General features: G+C 52.6%; 1 protein-coding gene across 1 annotated transcript in view; it reads right to left on the bottom strand.

Annotated features, from left to right (window-relative positions):
- Nucleotides 1-416: 416 nt before the first annotated feature.
- The window catches only part of KIF9 (kinesin family member 9), a 68,487-nt gene continuing 56,654 nt past the window's right edge, over nucleotides 417-12,249 (bottom strand). The window contains exons 19-21 of the mRNA XM_056518727.1: nucleotides 7,851-7,966; nucleotides 701-805; nucleotides 417-610 (exon numbers count right to left, since the gene is read on the bottom strand). Of these exons, the coding sequence (XP_056374702.1) occupies nucleotides 509-610; nucleotides 701-805; nucleotides 7,851-7,966 (323 nt within the window). The 3' untranslated portion in view covers nucleotides 417-508. The remainder of the gene's footprint in view (nucleotides 611-700; nucleotides 806-7,850; nucleotides 7,967-12,249) is intronic.

The raw sequence follows: 12,249 nt of genomic DNA, 5'->3' as shown, positions 1-12,249 counted from the left end.
GCTGCTGGTTATGGCGCCCTCCGGAGGTAGAGCTGGTTATCACATGGTCATCAGTATGGAGGGGGGGTTTGTTCTTCACGCAGCTGGTTATGGCGCCCTCCGGAGGTAGAGGTGGGTATCACATGGCTGTCAGTATGGAGGGGGGCTTGTTCTTCACGCTGCTGGTTATGGCGCCCTCCGGAGGTAGAGGTGGATATCACATGGCGGTCAGTATGGAGGGGGGCTTGTTCTTCACGCTGCTGGTTATGGCGCCCTCCGGAGGTAGAGGTGGATATCACATGGCGGTCAGTATGGAGGGGGGTTTGTTCTTCACGCTGCTGGTTATGGCGCCCTCCGGAGGTAGAGCTGGTTATCACATGGTCATCAGTATGGAGGGGGGTTTGTTCTTCACGCTGCTGGTTATGGCGCCCTCCGGAGGTAGAGGTGGGTATCACATGGCTGTCAGTATGGAGGGGGGCTTGTTCTTCACGCTGCTGGTTATGGTGCCCTCCGGCGGTAGAGGTGGGTATCACATGGCAGTCAGTATGGAGGGGGGCTTGTTCTTCACGCTGCTGGTTATGGCTCCCGCCTTCTTCTTGGTCGGGGGCAGCTGAGTCCGGGTGTAATTGTGCTGCCGGGGTAAAATGGATATAATGTAACCAACGTGTCATTATAGAATACAATCATCATTATCGCTGACATCACTGATGACATCACTAACCTGCCGATCGGTCCTGATTCTGGCGTTGTTGAATGGGAGGGACCCCGGGGCCTCCAGTAACAGATCCTGCTGAAGTTTATCGTAACGTTCCTGGTCGTCTTCACCCTGTGAGATATGATAAGAGGACAACAGTGTCCAAAGGCGCTGAAATACTCTGTGCTGCCCCCCCCACCTGCTGAAATACTCTGTGCTGCCCCCCCCACCTGCTGAAATACTCTGTGCTGCCCCCCCCCCGCCCCTGAAATACTCTGTGCTGCCCCCCCCACCACCACCTGCTGAAATACTCTGTGCTGCCCCCCCACCACCACCTGCTGAAATACTCTGTGCTGCCCCCCCCCCCCACCTGCTGAAATACTCTGTGCTGCCCCCCCCCCCCCCACCTGCTGAAATACTCTGTGCTGCCCCCCCCCCCACCTGCTGAAATACTCTGTGCTGCCCCCACCGGCTGAAATACTCTGTGCTGCCCCCCCACCTGCTGAAATACTCTGTGCTGCCCCCCCCCCCCACCTGCTGAAATACTCTGTGCTGCCCCCCCACCTGCTGAAATACTCTGTGCTGCCCCCACCGGCTGAAATACTCTGTGCTGCCCCCCACCTGCTGAAATACTTTGTGCTGCAGGTGCTTAGGAGAAGGGATGAAAAATACAGGGGGCGCTCTCTGGGGAGGTGTATCCACTGGTGTGAACCCTACACCACACTCATGTGATATAAACCTTGCGCTTGGTTTGGCTGCGCTAGAGAGGGTGGCGGTGTACGGAGTTTGCTGGCTGCTGCACTCTTACCGGTATCAGATCACCCAGAGTGGAGTCTGATATAAAGGCAATGGGAATATAGATAAGAAAAAAACGGTTCGGCGAGGCGCTGCTCAGTGTATGGTTGATAAAAGAGGACTCGAGTAGCACAGGACAATAAAAATGTTATTATTGCATTGGAGACAACGCGTTTCGGCATCCACTGATGCCTTCCTCAGGTCCACTTACAGCTCCCAGTGTTGCTATGTACTATGCGCTGGGTAACAGGAACGGAGTCCTGTATAGTTTCTGTGCCTCTCTTGGTCCGTCAGGGAGCTGTAAGTGGACCTGAGGAAGGCATCAGTGGATTCCGAAACGTGTTGTCCCCAATGCATCAATAAAGTTTTTATTGTCCTGTGCTACTAGAGTCCTCTTTTATCGACCGTACACTGAGCAGCGCCTCGCCGAACCGTTTTTTTCCTATCTGTATTCCCTGTGCTGCAGGTGGGTGCTCCTCCTGGGTTTGTTCACACGGCTTCTTTATTAGGATCAGATTATTGTTCCAATCTTCATTAGGGACTTGAGGACGCAGCCAGTCGTCCTAGAACGTTTTCCTTCTATCCACAGACCCGGATGAGGCTTCTTCTTCTTGTTTTTTTGTGAGGCCAATTGTACTTTGTAATGACGCCTTTCATTTTACCATAAAATGTACGGCGCAACTGAAAAATTATATTTTCAGTAAAATAGATTTTCCTTTATTCTGTGGGTTGGTTTGATTTCAATTATATCCAATTTCTATAGCTATATATATATATATATATATATATATATATATATATATATATATATATATATGTATGAAGTGCTGGTACCAAATATTACATTATTAAAAAAAATGGGAAAAGTAGGAGGTTGATTAGAATTTTTATTTTCTCTATCGGCTCCATTGGGGGACACAGACCGTGGATGTATGCTGCTGTCTCTAGGAGGTGTGACACTATGGTAATAAAAAAAGTCAGCTCCACCCAGCAGGATATACCCGCCTTCAGGCTCTGAGCCAGTTTAAGCTTAGTGTCTGAAGGAGGTGGGGGGGGGGGGGGGGGGGGAGCCAGTTTAAGCTTAGTGTCTGAAGGAGGTGGGGGGGCAGCCAGTTTAAGCTTAGTTTTTTATTCCATTTCTTTTCCGTTTTCAGGTGGGGATTCAGGAACTGCGGTTCACTGTTTCCCCATTGCGAGTAAGGGGGCACAGACATTGCGTATATGCGTTGGTAACCCCCTCTCGCCAACAGTCAGCGGCTGGGTGGTACTTCATGGGTCCGTGTCCCTCTTTTTTTTTTCTCCTTGCCTCGCTCGCGCATAGCAGCCAGGCGTGATGCAGGGACAAAAAGCTGACTGAAGACTTCACTGAAGACTCCATTAGGTAAGTTCTTCTGACTGAGGTAACTACTTTCCCCCTGGAGACCCCCTGTTTTGGCCCACCTTCAATGTATGGGGCTTGATTTTAAAGGGGCTGCACTTAGGCTGGGGGAGCAGCGACACCTGAGGGGGCATATTTTTATAAGGCACCTTACTTTTGGGGGGCATGTGGTATGGAGCTCTTTAATATGTGTGTGTGTTGGTGCAACTACTCAGCGCCTTATATGCGGCTGTCAGCCGCGGCGCTGCTTCGGAACGGGCGCTTTCAGCGCCGGCTTCCTTGTTATGCTTGCAGCACCTTATACGCGGCTGCAAGCTGCGGCGCTGTTACGAGCTGGGCGCTTCAGCGCCGGCTTATTTTCACTTTCGCCGGCAGCCTCTGCCGGCGTTCTGACCGCCCGCTCTGTTCCCCCGAGCGCATATACACCTGACCCCCTGGTGCCCCCTGATGCCCTTTCGGTCCCGGTGGGTTAAGCCGCTCCTCCGGCTTGGGTTTCTTCCCTGACCCAGTATATGGCTGACTTGACCCAAGTCTCCCGTTCGGTGGCTGAGGCCTCCCGGGAAATGGTGTCCGCCTTGAAGGGGTCTTCCCTGCGCAGGATCTCTGAGAGGGCCCGCTCTTCGTCTCCTCGTATTTCACGCTCTCACAAGCGTGCTAGGGGTGCCTCGTCTGACTCTTCCATTGAGTCTTCGGATAGACGTGAACATTCCCCTCGTGGGTCCCGCCCCCCCCCTGTCATCTGGGCACAAACGTCGCTCCTCCAGAGGACGTGCTTGGAGTCGCCGCTCTGCCACGCCAGAGCCGCGTACCCGGTCTGGATCGCCCCCCTCCAGGACTGCCTCTACTCACTCACATTCCCCTGGTGAACTAGTGGACGAGGCTTCCGAACCGGCATCTGACCCAGAGGACCGCTCGGACTCAATTGCTACGGTGAACTCATTGGTGACAGCCATAAGAGACACCTTTCACTTGGAGGACCCAGGATCTTCAGATGTCAATCCAGGAGTATCCTTTCATCGTACTAAGCCAGCACCTCAAAGGTTCAGCTCTCACGCTGACTTTGACGACATTCTGGAATCTGCATGGAAACATCCAGACAAGAGATTCCCGGGAGTCAAGACAATTCAAGAGCGTTATCCATTTGACAAGGACTTTGTCGCTAAGGTGGTTTCCCCTCCCTCAGTGGATCCACCAATCTCCCGGATCTCTAAGGTGACTACACTGCCTCTGGCAGATGCTGCTGCCTTCAAGGATTCCACAGACAAGAAGGTAGAATCTTTAGCGAAGTTCGCTTCGGAAGCAGCTGGCTCTTCTCTTCTTCCCATCTTCGCCTCGACATGGGTCTCCAAGGCCCTGTCGGAGTGGTGACAACAGCTCCATCAAGATATCTTAGCGGGATCCCCTCCAGAGGACCTATCTGCTCTGGCTCTCCAATGCGCCAAGGCTGGGGACTTTCTATGTGCAGCTTCCATGCAGTCAGCCCGTTGTTCTGCTTTTGCTGTGGGTCACCTAGCAGCCCTCCGCCGCTGTATGTGGCTTAAAGCTTGGAATGCGGATGCCGCTTCCAAAAGGTCTCTCACCGAGCTTCCCTTTACGGGCGGCCGTCTTTTTGGCAAGTGCCTTGATGAGATTATCTCTGAGGAAACGGGAGGTAAGAGTTCCTTGTTACCTCAAAATAAGGCTCGCCCTACTTCCCAAAGGAAGTCCTTTTGGACCTCTGGCCCCAGTAAGGGGTCCGGACAGACGCCCTCGCGGGACAAGAAGGCTCCCTCGTTCCAGGCACGCCCGTCTTGGAAGTCGGACTCCAACCGCTCTGGCCGTTTTGCGCCCAAATCGGGCAACCGCAAACCCACTTCTGCATGAAGTGAGGCCTCCACCCGCGGTTTCTTTGCGGGTGTGAGGTCGTCTCTTGTTTTTCCGAGACATCTGGACCTCGCACATTCAGGACTCTTGGGTCAGGGACTTGGTGTCCAACGGTTACCGAATCGAATTCGCCTCCCTTCCGAGAGATCGCTTTTTTCGATCCCGGCCCCCTGGTCTCCTCCCCTGGCGAAGCAATTCCGTGCGGCTCTCCAGTCTCTGCTTCTCCAGGGGGTGATCGTCCCCGGCCCTCCAGGGGAACGTTTTCTGGGTTTCTATTCAAATCTCTTTGTGGTTCCCAAGAAGGACGGTTCTGTACGACCAATCCTAGACCTCAAGCGTCTCAACCGTCATCTTCCTGATGGAATCTCTCCGCTCGGTGGTGGCGTCCCTGGAACAGGGGGAGTTCCTTTCATCGGTGGACATCAAAGATGCCTACCTCCATGTGCCAATATTTCCGGGCCATCATCGGAACCTCCGTTTTGCGGTTCCGGAGGGGCACTTTTAATTTGTGGCCCTCCCCTTCGGTCTAGCCACGGCTCCTCGGGTCTTTACAAAGATCCTTGCGCCAGTGATGGGCCTGCTACGGTCGAAGGGGATCTCGGTAATACCCTATCTGGACGACCTTCTCATCAAGGCTCCAACCAGAGACCAGACTCTGGAGAATCTGGACCTCACTCTCCACACTCTGACTCTCTTCGGGTGGCTGGTCAACTGGGACAAGTCACTCCTACGGCCTACCCAGTCTCTTACCTTTCTGGGGCTTCGATTCGACACCGGAGGTCTTCACGCAGCTCTGCGACCTCTGGGGCGTTCCGGACGTGGACCTCTTCGCGTCCTGGCACAATCGGAAAATCCTTCCGTTTGTGTCCAAGTCCCTGGGCCCTCAGGCTTTGGCCATGGACGCCCTAGTGATTCCTTGGGCGGGGTTTGCCCTACCTTATCTGTTCCCTCCTCTTCCACTCCTTCCCAGGGTGCTGAGGAAGCTCAAGGCAGAGGTTGTCCCCGCCATTCTGGTAGCTCCAGATTGGCCCCGAAGGTCGTGGTACGCCGACGTAGTCAGGCTCCTGGGCGACGCTCCTCTGCGCCTTCCGCTCTGCCCGGATCTACTCTCTCAGGGTCCTCTTTGCCACCCCAATTTACAGTCGCTGCATTTGACGGCGTGGCGGTTGAGACCCTTACTGTTCTTTTCCAGCGGCCCCTGGCTTCTAATCCTCATGTCCGGACCTTCCTGCAAGGAGTGGCGCACGCTGTTCCTCTTTATCTGTCACCCTCTCCTCCTTGGGACTTGAATTTGGTTCTGAGTGCCCTCCAGGGTGCACCCTTTGAGCCCCTTAGAGAGGTGTCTCTCCACCTCCTTTCTTGGAAAGTGGCGTTTCTGGTGGCTATTACCTCTATCTGGGAGGTGTCTGAATTGGCAGCTCTTTCCTGCCGTTCTTCGTTTCTGGTGATCCACCAGGACAAGGTTGTTTTCCGGCCAGACCCTTTCTTTTTACCTAAGGTGGTCTCGGCCTTTCATCTCAATTAGGACCTTGTCCTACCGTCTTTTTGTCCTGCTCCTTCTCATCCTAAGGAGCGCTAACTGCACAAGCTGGACGTAGTTCGGGCCATTCGGTCTTATCTCTCCATCACTTCTTCGTTTCTTAAGTGTGATTCCTTTTTTGTCCTTACGGAAGGTCGTCGCAAGGGACAACCTGCTTCCAAGGCCACCATTTCTCGGTGGATTCGGTCCGCCATTTCGGAAGCCTATCGCTGTAAGGGGAAGATTTCTACTTTCAGGGTTGTGGCTCATTCCACACGTTCTGTTGGGGCATCCTGGGCTCTCCAGAACAGAGCCTCGGCTTCGCAGATTTGCAAGGCGGCTACCTGGTCGTCTTTGCACACTTTCTCGAGGTTTTACCAGGTTCATACTTTCGCATCGGCTGATGCTAGTCTGGGCCGTAAAGTGTTGCAGGCGGTAGTGGATCAGCCGTCTGCATGATTACTTATAGGCCCACCCAAGGGACGGCTTTGGTACATCCCATGGTCTGTGTCCCCGATAGAGAAAAGGAGATTTTTTTAACACTTACCGTAAAATCTCTTTCTCGATGGATCCATTGAGGGACACAGCTCCCGCCCTTTTTGGGTTTTTCCTTTGGTTCTCTGTCCGAGGGTGTGTTCAGTTATGTTTTTTCTTCTGGTTCTTGGACAGTTTGGGGTTTTTCCTTGACCTATTGGTCTCCTCCTATTGCTCTGGAACTTAAACTGACTAGCTCAGAGCCTGAAGGCAGGTATATCCTGCTGGGAGGAGCTGACTTTTTTTTAATTACCATAGTGTCACACCTCCTAGAGACAGCAAAATACACCCACGGTCTGTGTACCCCAATGGATCCTTCGAGAAAGAGATTTTACGGTAAGTGTTATAAAATCTCCTTTTTTTTTTTTGTAAACAAAAAAATATTTGGGGGCTTTTCCACTAACTGGCACCAGCTATACGCCATCTCTGAAGCCCCTGTACACTACGGATATTCTGTCCATCGCGGATGCAGATTCCCCCCAAATGAACATGTTCATTCTTTCAACAGAATCCGCCTGGAAAAGCCGATCACTCAATGGGACTTAAAGGGGTATTCCGGCCTTAGACATTTTTCCCCCTATCCAAACTGGGACCCCCCACGATCTCTGTGCAGCACCCAGCATTCTGTGCTGGGTGTTGCTCCAGAGACGGAGATGTGACATCACACCACGCCCCATCCATTCATGTCTATGGAAGGTGGCATGACGGCTGTCACGCCCCCTCCCATAGACACGAATGGAGGGGCGGGGCATGACGTTCCGTCTCCGGAGCAGCACTCAGCACAGAATGCTGGGTGCTGCATGGTGATCGGGTAATCAGACATCTTTGGATAAGATGTCTAAGGCCAGAATACCCCTTTAACATTCAGCGAGAAATAAGCGACGATTCTGGGTGGCGAGAATTCCTGTGTACGGGGCCTGAGTCTTCTCTGTAGAATAATCAGACTGGTTGCTATGGACGGGATACAATGGTTGTTACTATGCATTCCTACAACCAGGCTTTCAGCTCAGAGCTGGTCCTCGATATGATGACATCACAGGGGATTAATATGACATCACAGATGACATCACAGAGCACTCAGGACTCACCAATGACAGCAGCTTATTCACCGGGATCATGGAGGGTCTCAGGGGACCGGCAAATTTCACAGAATTCTGCACGTCCTCTGGGATGATGAACGATTCATTGTACCAAACCTCGAATTCTATGTAACAGGGAGGAGACGTTATAACGTTATTAACAACATCTGACCAGTAATCCGGCACCGTACTCACCCGACCAGTAATCCGGCACCATAACCACACAACCAGTAATCAGCACCGTACCCACCCAACCAGTAATCAGCACCGTACCCACCCAACCAGTAAACAGCACCGTACCCACCCAACCAGTAATCAGCACCGTACCCACCCAACCAGTAATCAGCACCGTACCTACCCAACCAGTAATCAGCACCGTACCCACCCAACCAGTAAACAGCACCGTACCCACCCAACCAGTAATCAGCACCGTACCCACCCAACCAGTAAACAGCACCGTACCCACCCAACCAGTAAACAGCACCGTACCTACCCAACCAGTAATCAGCACCGTACCCACCCAACCAGTAAACAGCACCGTACCCACCCAACCAGTAAACAGCACCGTACCCACCCAACCAGTAATCAGCACCGTACCCACCCAACCAGTAATCAGCACCGTACCCACCCAACCAGTAATCCGGCACCGCACCCACCCAACCAGTAATCAGCACCGTACCCACCCAACCAGTAATCAGCTCCGTACCCACCCGACCAGTAATCAGCACCGTACTCATCCGACCAGTAATCAGCACTGTACTCACCCAACCAGTAATCAGCACTGTACTCACCCAACCAGTAATCAGCACTGTACTCACCCAACCAGTAATCAGCACCATACCCACCCAACCAGTAATCCGGCACCGCACCCACCCAACCAGTAATCAGCACCATACTCACCCAACCAGTAATCAGCACCGTACCCACCCAACCAGTAATCAGCACCGTACTCACCCAACCAGTAATCAGCACAGTACTCACCCAACCAGTAATCAGCACCGCACTCCCCCAACCCGTAATCAGCACCGTACCCACCCAACCAGTAATCAGCACCGTACTAACCCAACCAGTAATCAGCACCGTACTCACCCAACCAGTAATCCAGCACCGTACCCACCCAACCAGTAATCCAGCACCGTACCCACCCAACCAGTAATCAGCACCGTACCCACCCAACCCGTAATCAGCACCGTACTCACCCAACCAGTAATCAGCACCATACTCCCCCAACCCGTAATCAGCACCGTACCCACCCAACCAGTAATCAGCACCGTACCCACCCAACCAGTAATCAGCACCGTACCCACCCAACCAGTAATCAGCACCGTACTCACCCAACCAGTAATCCGGCACTGCACCCACCCAACCCGTAATCAGCACCATACTCACACAACCAGTAATCAGCAACGTACTAACCTAACCAGTAATCAGCACCGTACTCCCCCAACCCGTAATCAGCACCGTACCCACCCAACCAGTAATCAGCACCATACCCACCGACCAGTAATCCTTTACCATACCCAGTCCAACAATGCAGAGAAGAATAAGACACGGCAACTCACCCATAGGAGTTCTGTAACAAGGATGATTTATCCCGGCACCGGAGCAAAATCAACAATGGTGTAACACACTACAACATGGAGCAGGGGGAGAGTGGCGCAGGTGCAGAGACTGGCAACGTTTCACGTCAAATGACGCTTCTTGGCCGGAAGAAGCGTCATTTGACGTGAAACGTTGCCAGTCTTCGCACCTGCCCCACTCTCCCCCTGCTCCATGTTGTAGCGTGTTACACCATTGTTGATTTTGCTCCGGTGCCAGAATAAATCATCCTTGTTACAAAAGTCCTATTGGTGAGTTGCCGTGTCTCATTCTTCTCTGCATTGTCTAATCAGCACCGCACCCACCCAACCAGTAATCAGCACCGCACCCACCCAACCAGTAATCAGCACCGTACCCACCCAACCAGTAATCAGCACCGTACCCACCCAACCAGTAATCAGCACCGTACCCACCCAACCAGTAATCAGCACTGTACTCACCCAACCAGTAATCCGGCACCGTACCCACCCAACCAGTAATCAGCACCGTACCCACCCAACCCGTAATCAGCACCGTACCCACCCAACCAATAATCAGCACCGTACCCACCCAACCAGTAATCAGCACCGTACCCACCCAACCAATAATCAGCACCGTACCCACCCAACCAGTAATGAGCTCCGTACCCACCCAAGCCGTAATCAGCACCGTACCCACCCAACCAGTAATCAGCACCGCACCCACCCAACCCGTAATCAGCACCGTACCCACCCAACCAGTAATCAACACCGCACCCACCCAACCAGTAATCAGCACCGCACCCACCCAACCAGTAATCAGCACCGTACTCATCCGACCAGTAATCAGCACCGTACCCACCCAACCAGTAATCAGCTCCGTACCCACCCAAGCCGTAATCAGCACCGTACCCACCCAACCAGTAATCAGCACCGCACCCACCCAACCCGTAATCAGCACCGTACCCACCCAACCAGTAATCAACACCGCATCCACCCAACCAGTAATCAGCACCGCACCCACCCAACCAGTAATCAGCACCGTACTCATCCGACCAGTAATCAGCACCGTACCCACCCAACCAGTAATCAGCACCGTACCCACCCAACCAGTAATCAGCTCCGTACCCACCCAACCCGTAATCAGCACCGTACCCACCCAACCAGTAATCAGCACCGCACCCACCCAACCAGTAATCAGCACCGCACCCACCCGACCAGTAATCAGCACCGTACCCACCCAACCAGTAATCAGCACCGTACTCATCCGACCAGTAATCAGCACCGCACCCACCCAACCAGTAATCAGCACCGTACCCACCCAACCGGTAATCTACAAGGGGGGCCTGCTATCTACAGGGGGGGGGGGGGGGCTGCTATCTACAAGGGGGGGCCTGCTGGCTACAAGGGGGGGGGGGCTGCTGGCTACAAGGGGAGGGGCCTGCTGTCTACAAGGGGGGTGGGCCTGCTGGCTACAAGGGGGGTGGGCCTGCTGGCTACAAGGGGGGTGGGCCTGCTGGCTACAAGGGGGGTGGGCCTGCTGGCTACAAGGGGGGTGGGCCTGCTGGCTACAAGGGGGGTGGGCCTGCTGGCTACAAGGGGGGGCCTGCTGGCTACAAGGGGAGGCCTGCTGGCTACAAGGGGAGGCCTGCTGGCTACAGGGGGGGTGGGCCTGCTGTCTACAAGGGGGATGGGCCTGCGGTCTACAAGGGGGGTGGGGCTGCTACTAATATCTGCACCTATCTATACCACCTACTATTAAAGGCAATCTTACAGCTGAGTCACTTGCACTAGCTTCCATTTATAGTAGATAGGTCAGGTGACCCGGTTTCTACCGCTGCTCACCAAGTTAACGTCAGCGCAATCGCTCCAGAGACATCGGTTTTGCCGCCAATTCAAATTCCCTGTTCTGTCCAATGGAGAAGAGAGAAATCTTGGCTCATCCTACAGCAGCCGCCTCAATTGTACACAACAAGGAACCCACATATCATACGGTAAGCAGCGCCAGAAACCGCGTCACCCTGGGGTCAGATTCCCTTTAAAATAAAAATACTCGTAATTGGTATCGGCGAGTACTAGAATTAAAGTATCGGTACTCGTACTCTGTCTTAAAAAAATGGTATCGGGACCCAATCCCTAGTTTAAGGTAATGTAGGATTAGTCTCAGACAAATGTTGTGTCCTTGCCATGCTTTACCCTGCAGCCTTGCTCTATTAACCCTCGGCTATAAGCCTTGATTCCCATAGCTTCCCTGTACTGTGTATTAACTTTACCTGGCCCCTCTGCAGAGGCTCAAGCTGCTATTCAGTTCCTCCCCCCTGTGCTTTACACTGCAGCTCTGCTTGTTCAGACAAATGTACAAACACAAGCTCAGCAGGTCGGTACATGGAAAGATGATTACATTACATTAAAGGGGTACTCCACTGGAAAACATTTTTTTTATTTATTAATTTTTTTAATCAACTGGGGCCAGAAAGTTAAACAGATTTGTAAATTACTTCTATTAAGAAATCTTAATCCTTTCAGTACTTATCAGTCCATGTCAGGAACTGTCCAGAGAAGGAGAGGTTTGCTATGGGGATTTGCTTCTACTCTGGACAGTTCCTCAAATGGACAGAGGTGTCAGCAGAGAGCACTGTGGTCAGACAGAAAGGAAATTCAAAAAGAAAAGAACTTCCTGTGAAGCATACCGCAGCTGATAAGTACTGGAAGGATTAATATTTTTAAATAGAAGTAATTTACAAATCTGTTTCACTTTTTGGCACCAGTTGATTTAGATATTTTTTTTTTTCCAGTGGAGTACTCCGGTGGAAAACTTTTTTTTTTTTTTTTTTTTTAAATCAACAGGTGCC

Source organism: Hyla sarda, chromosome 5, assembly GCF_029499605.1.
Source record: "Hyla sarda isolate aHylSar1 chromosome 5, aHylSar1.hap1, whole genome shotgun sequence".
Taxonomy (NCBI): Eukaryota; Metazoa; Chordata; class Amphibia; order Anura; family Hylidae; genus Hyla; species Hyla sarda.
This window is presented reverse-complemented; position numbering and strand designations above follow the sequence as displayed.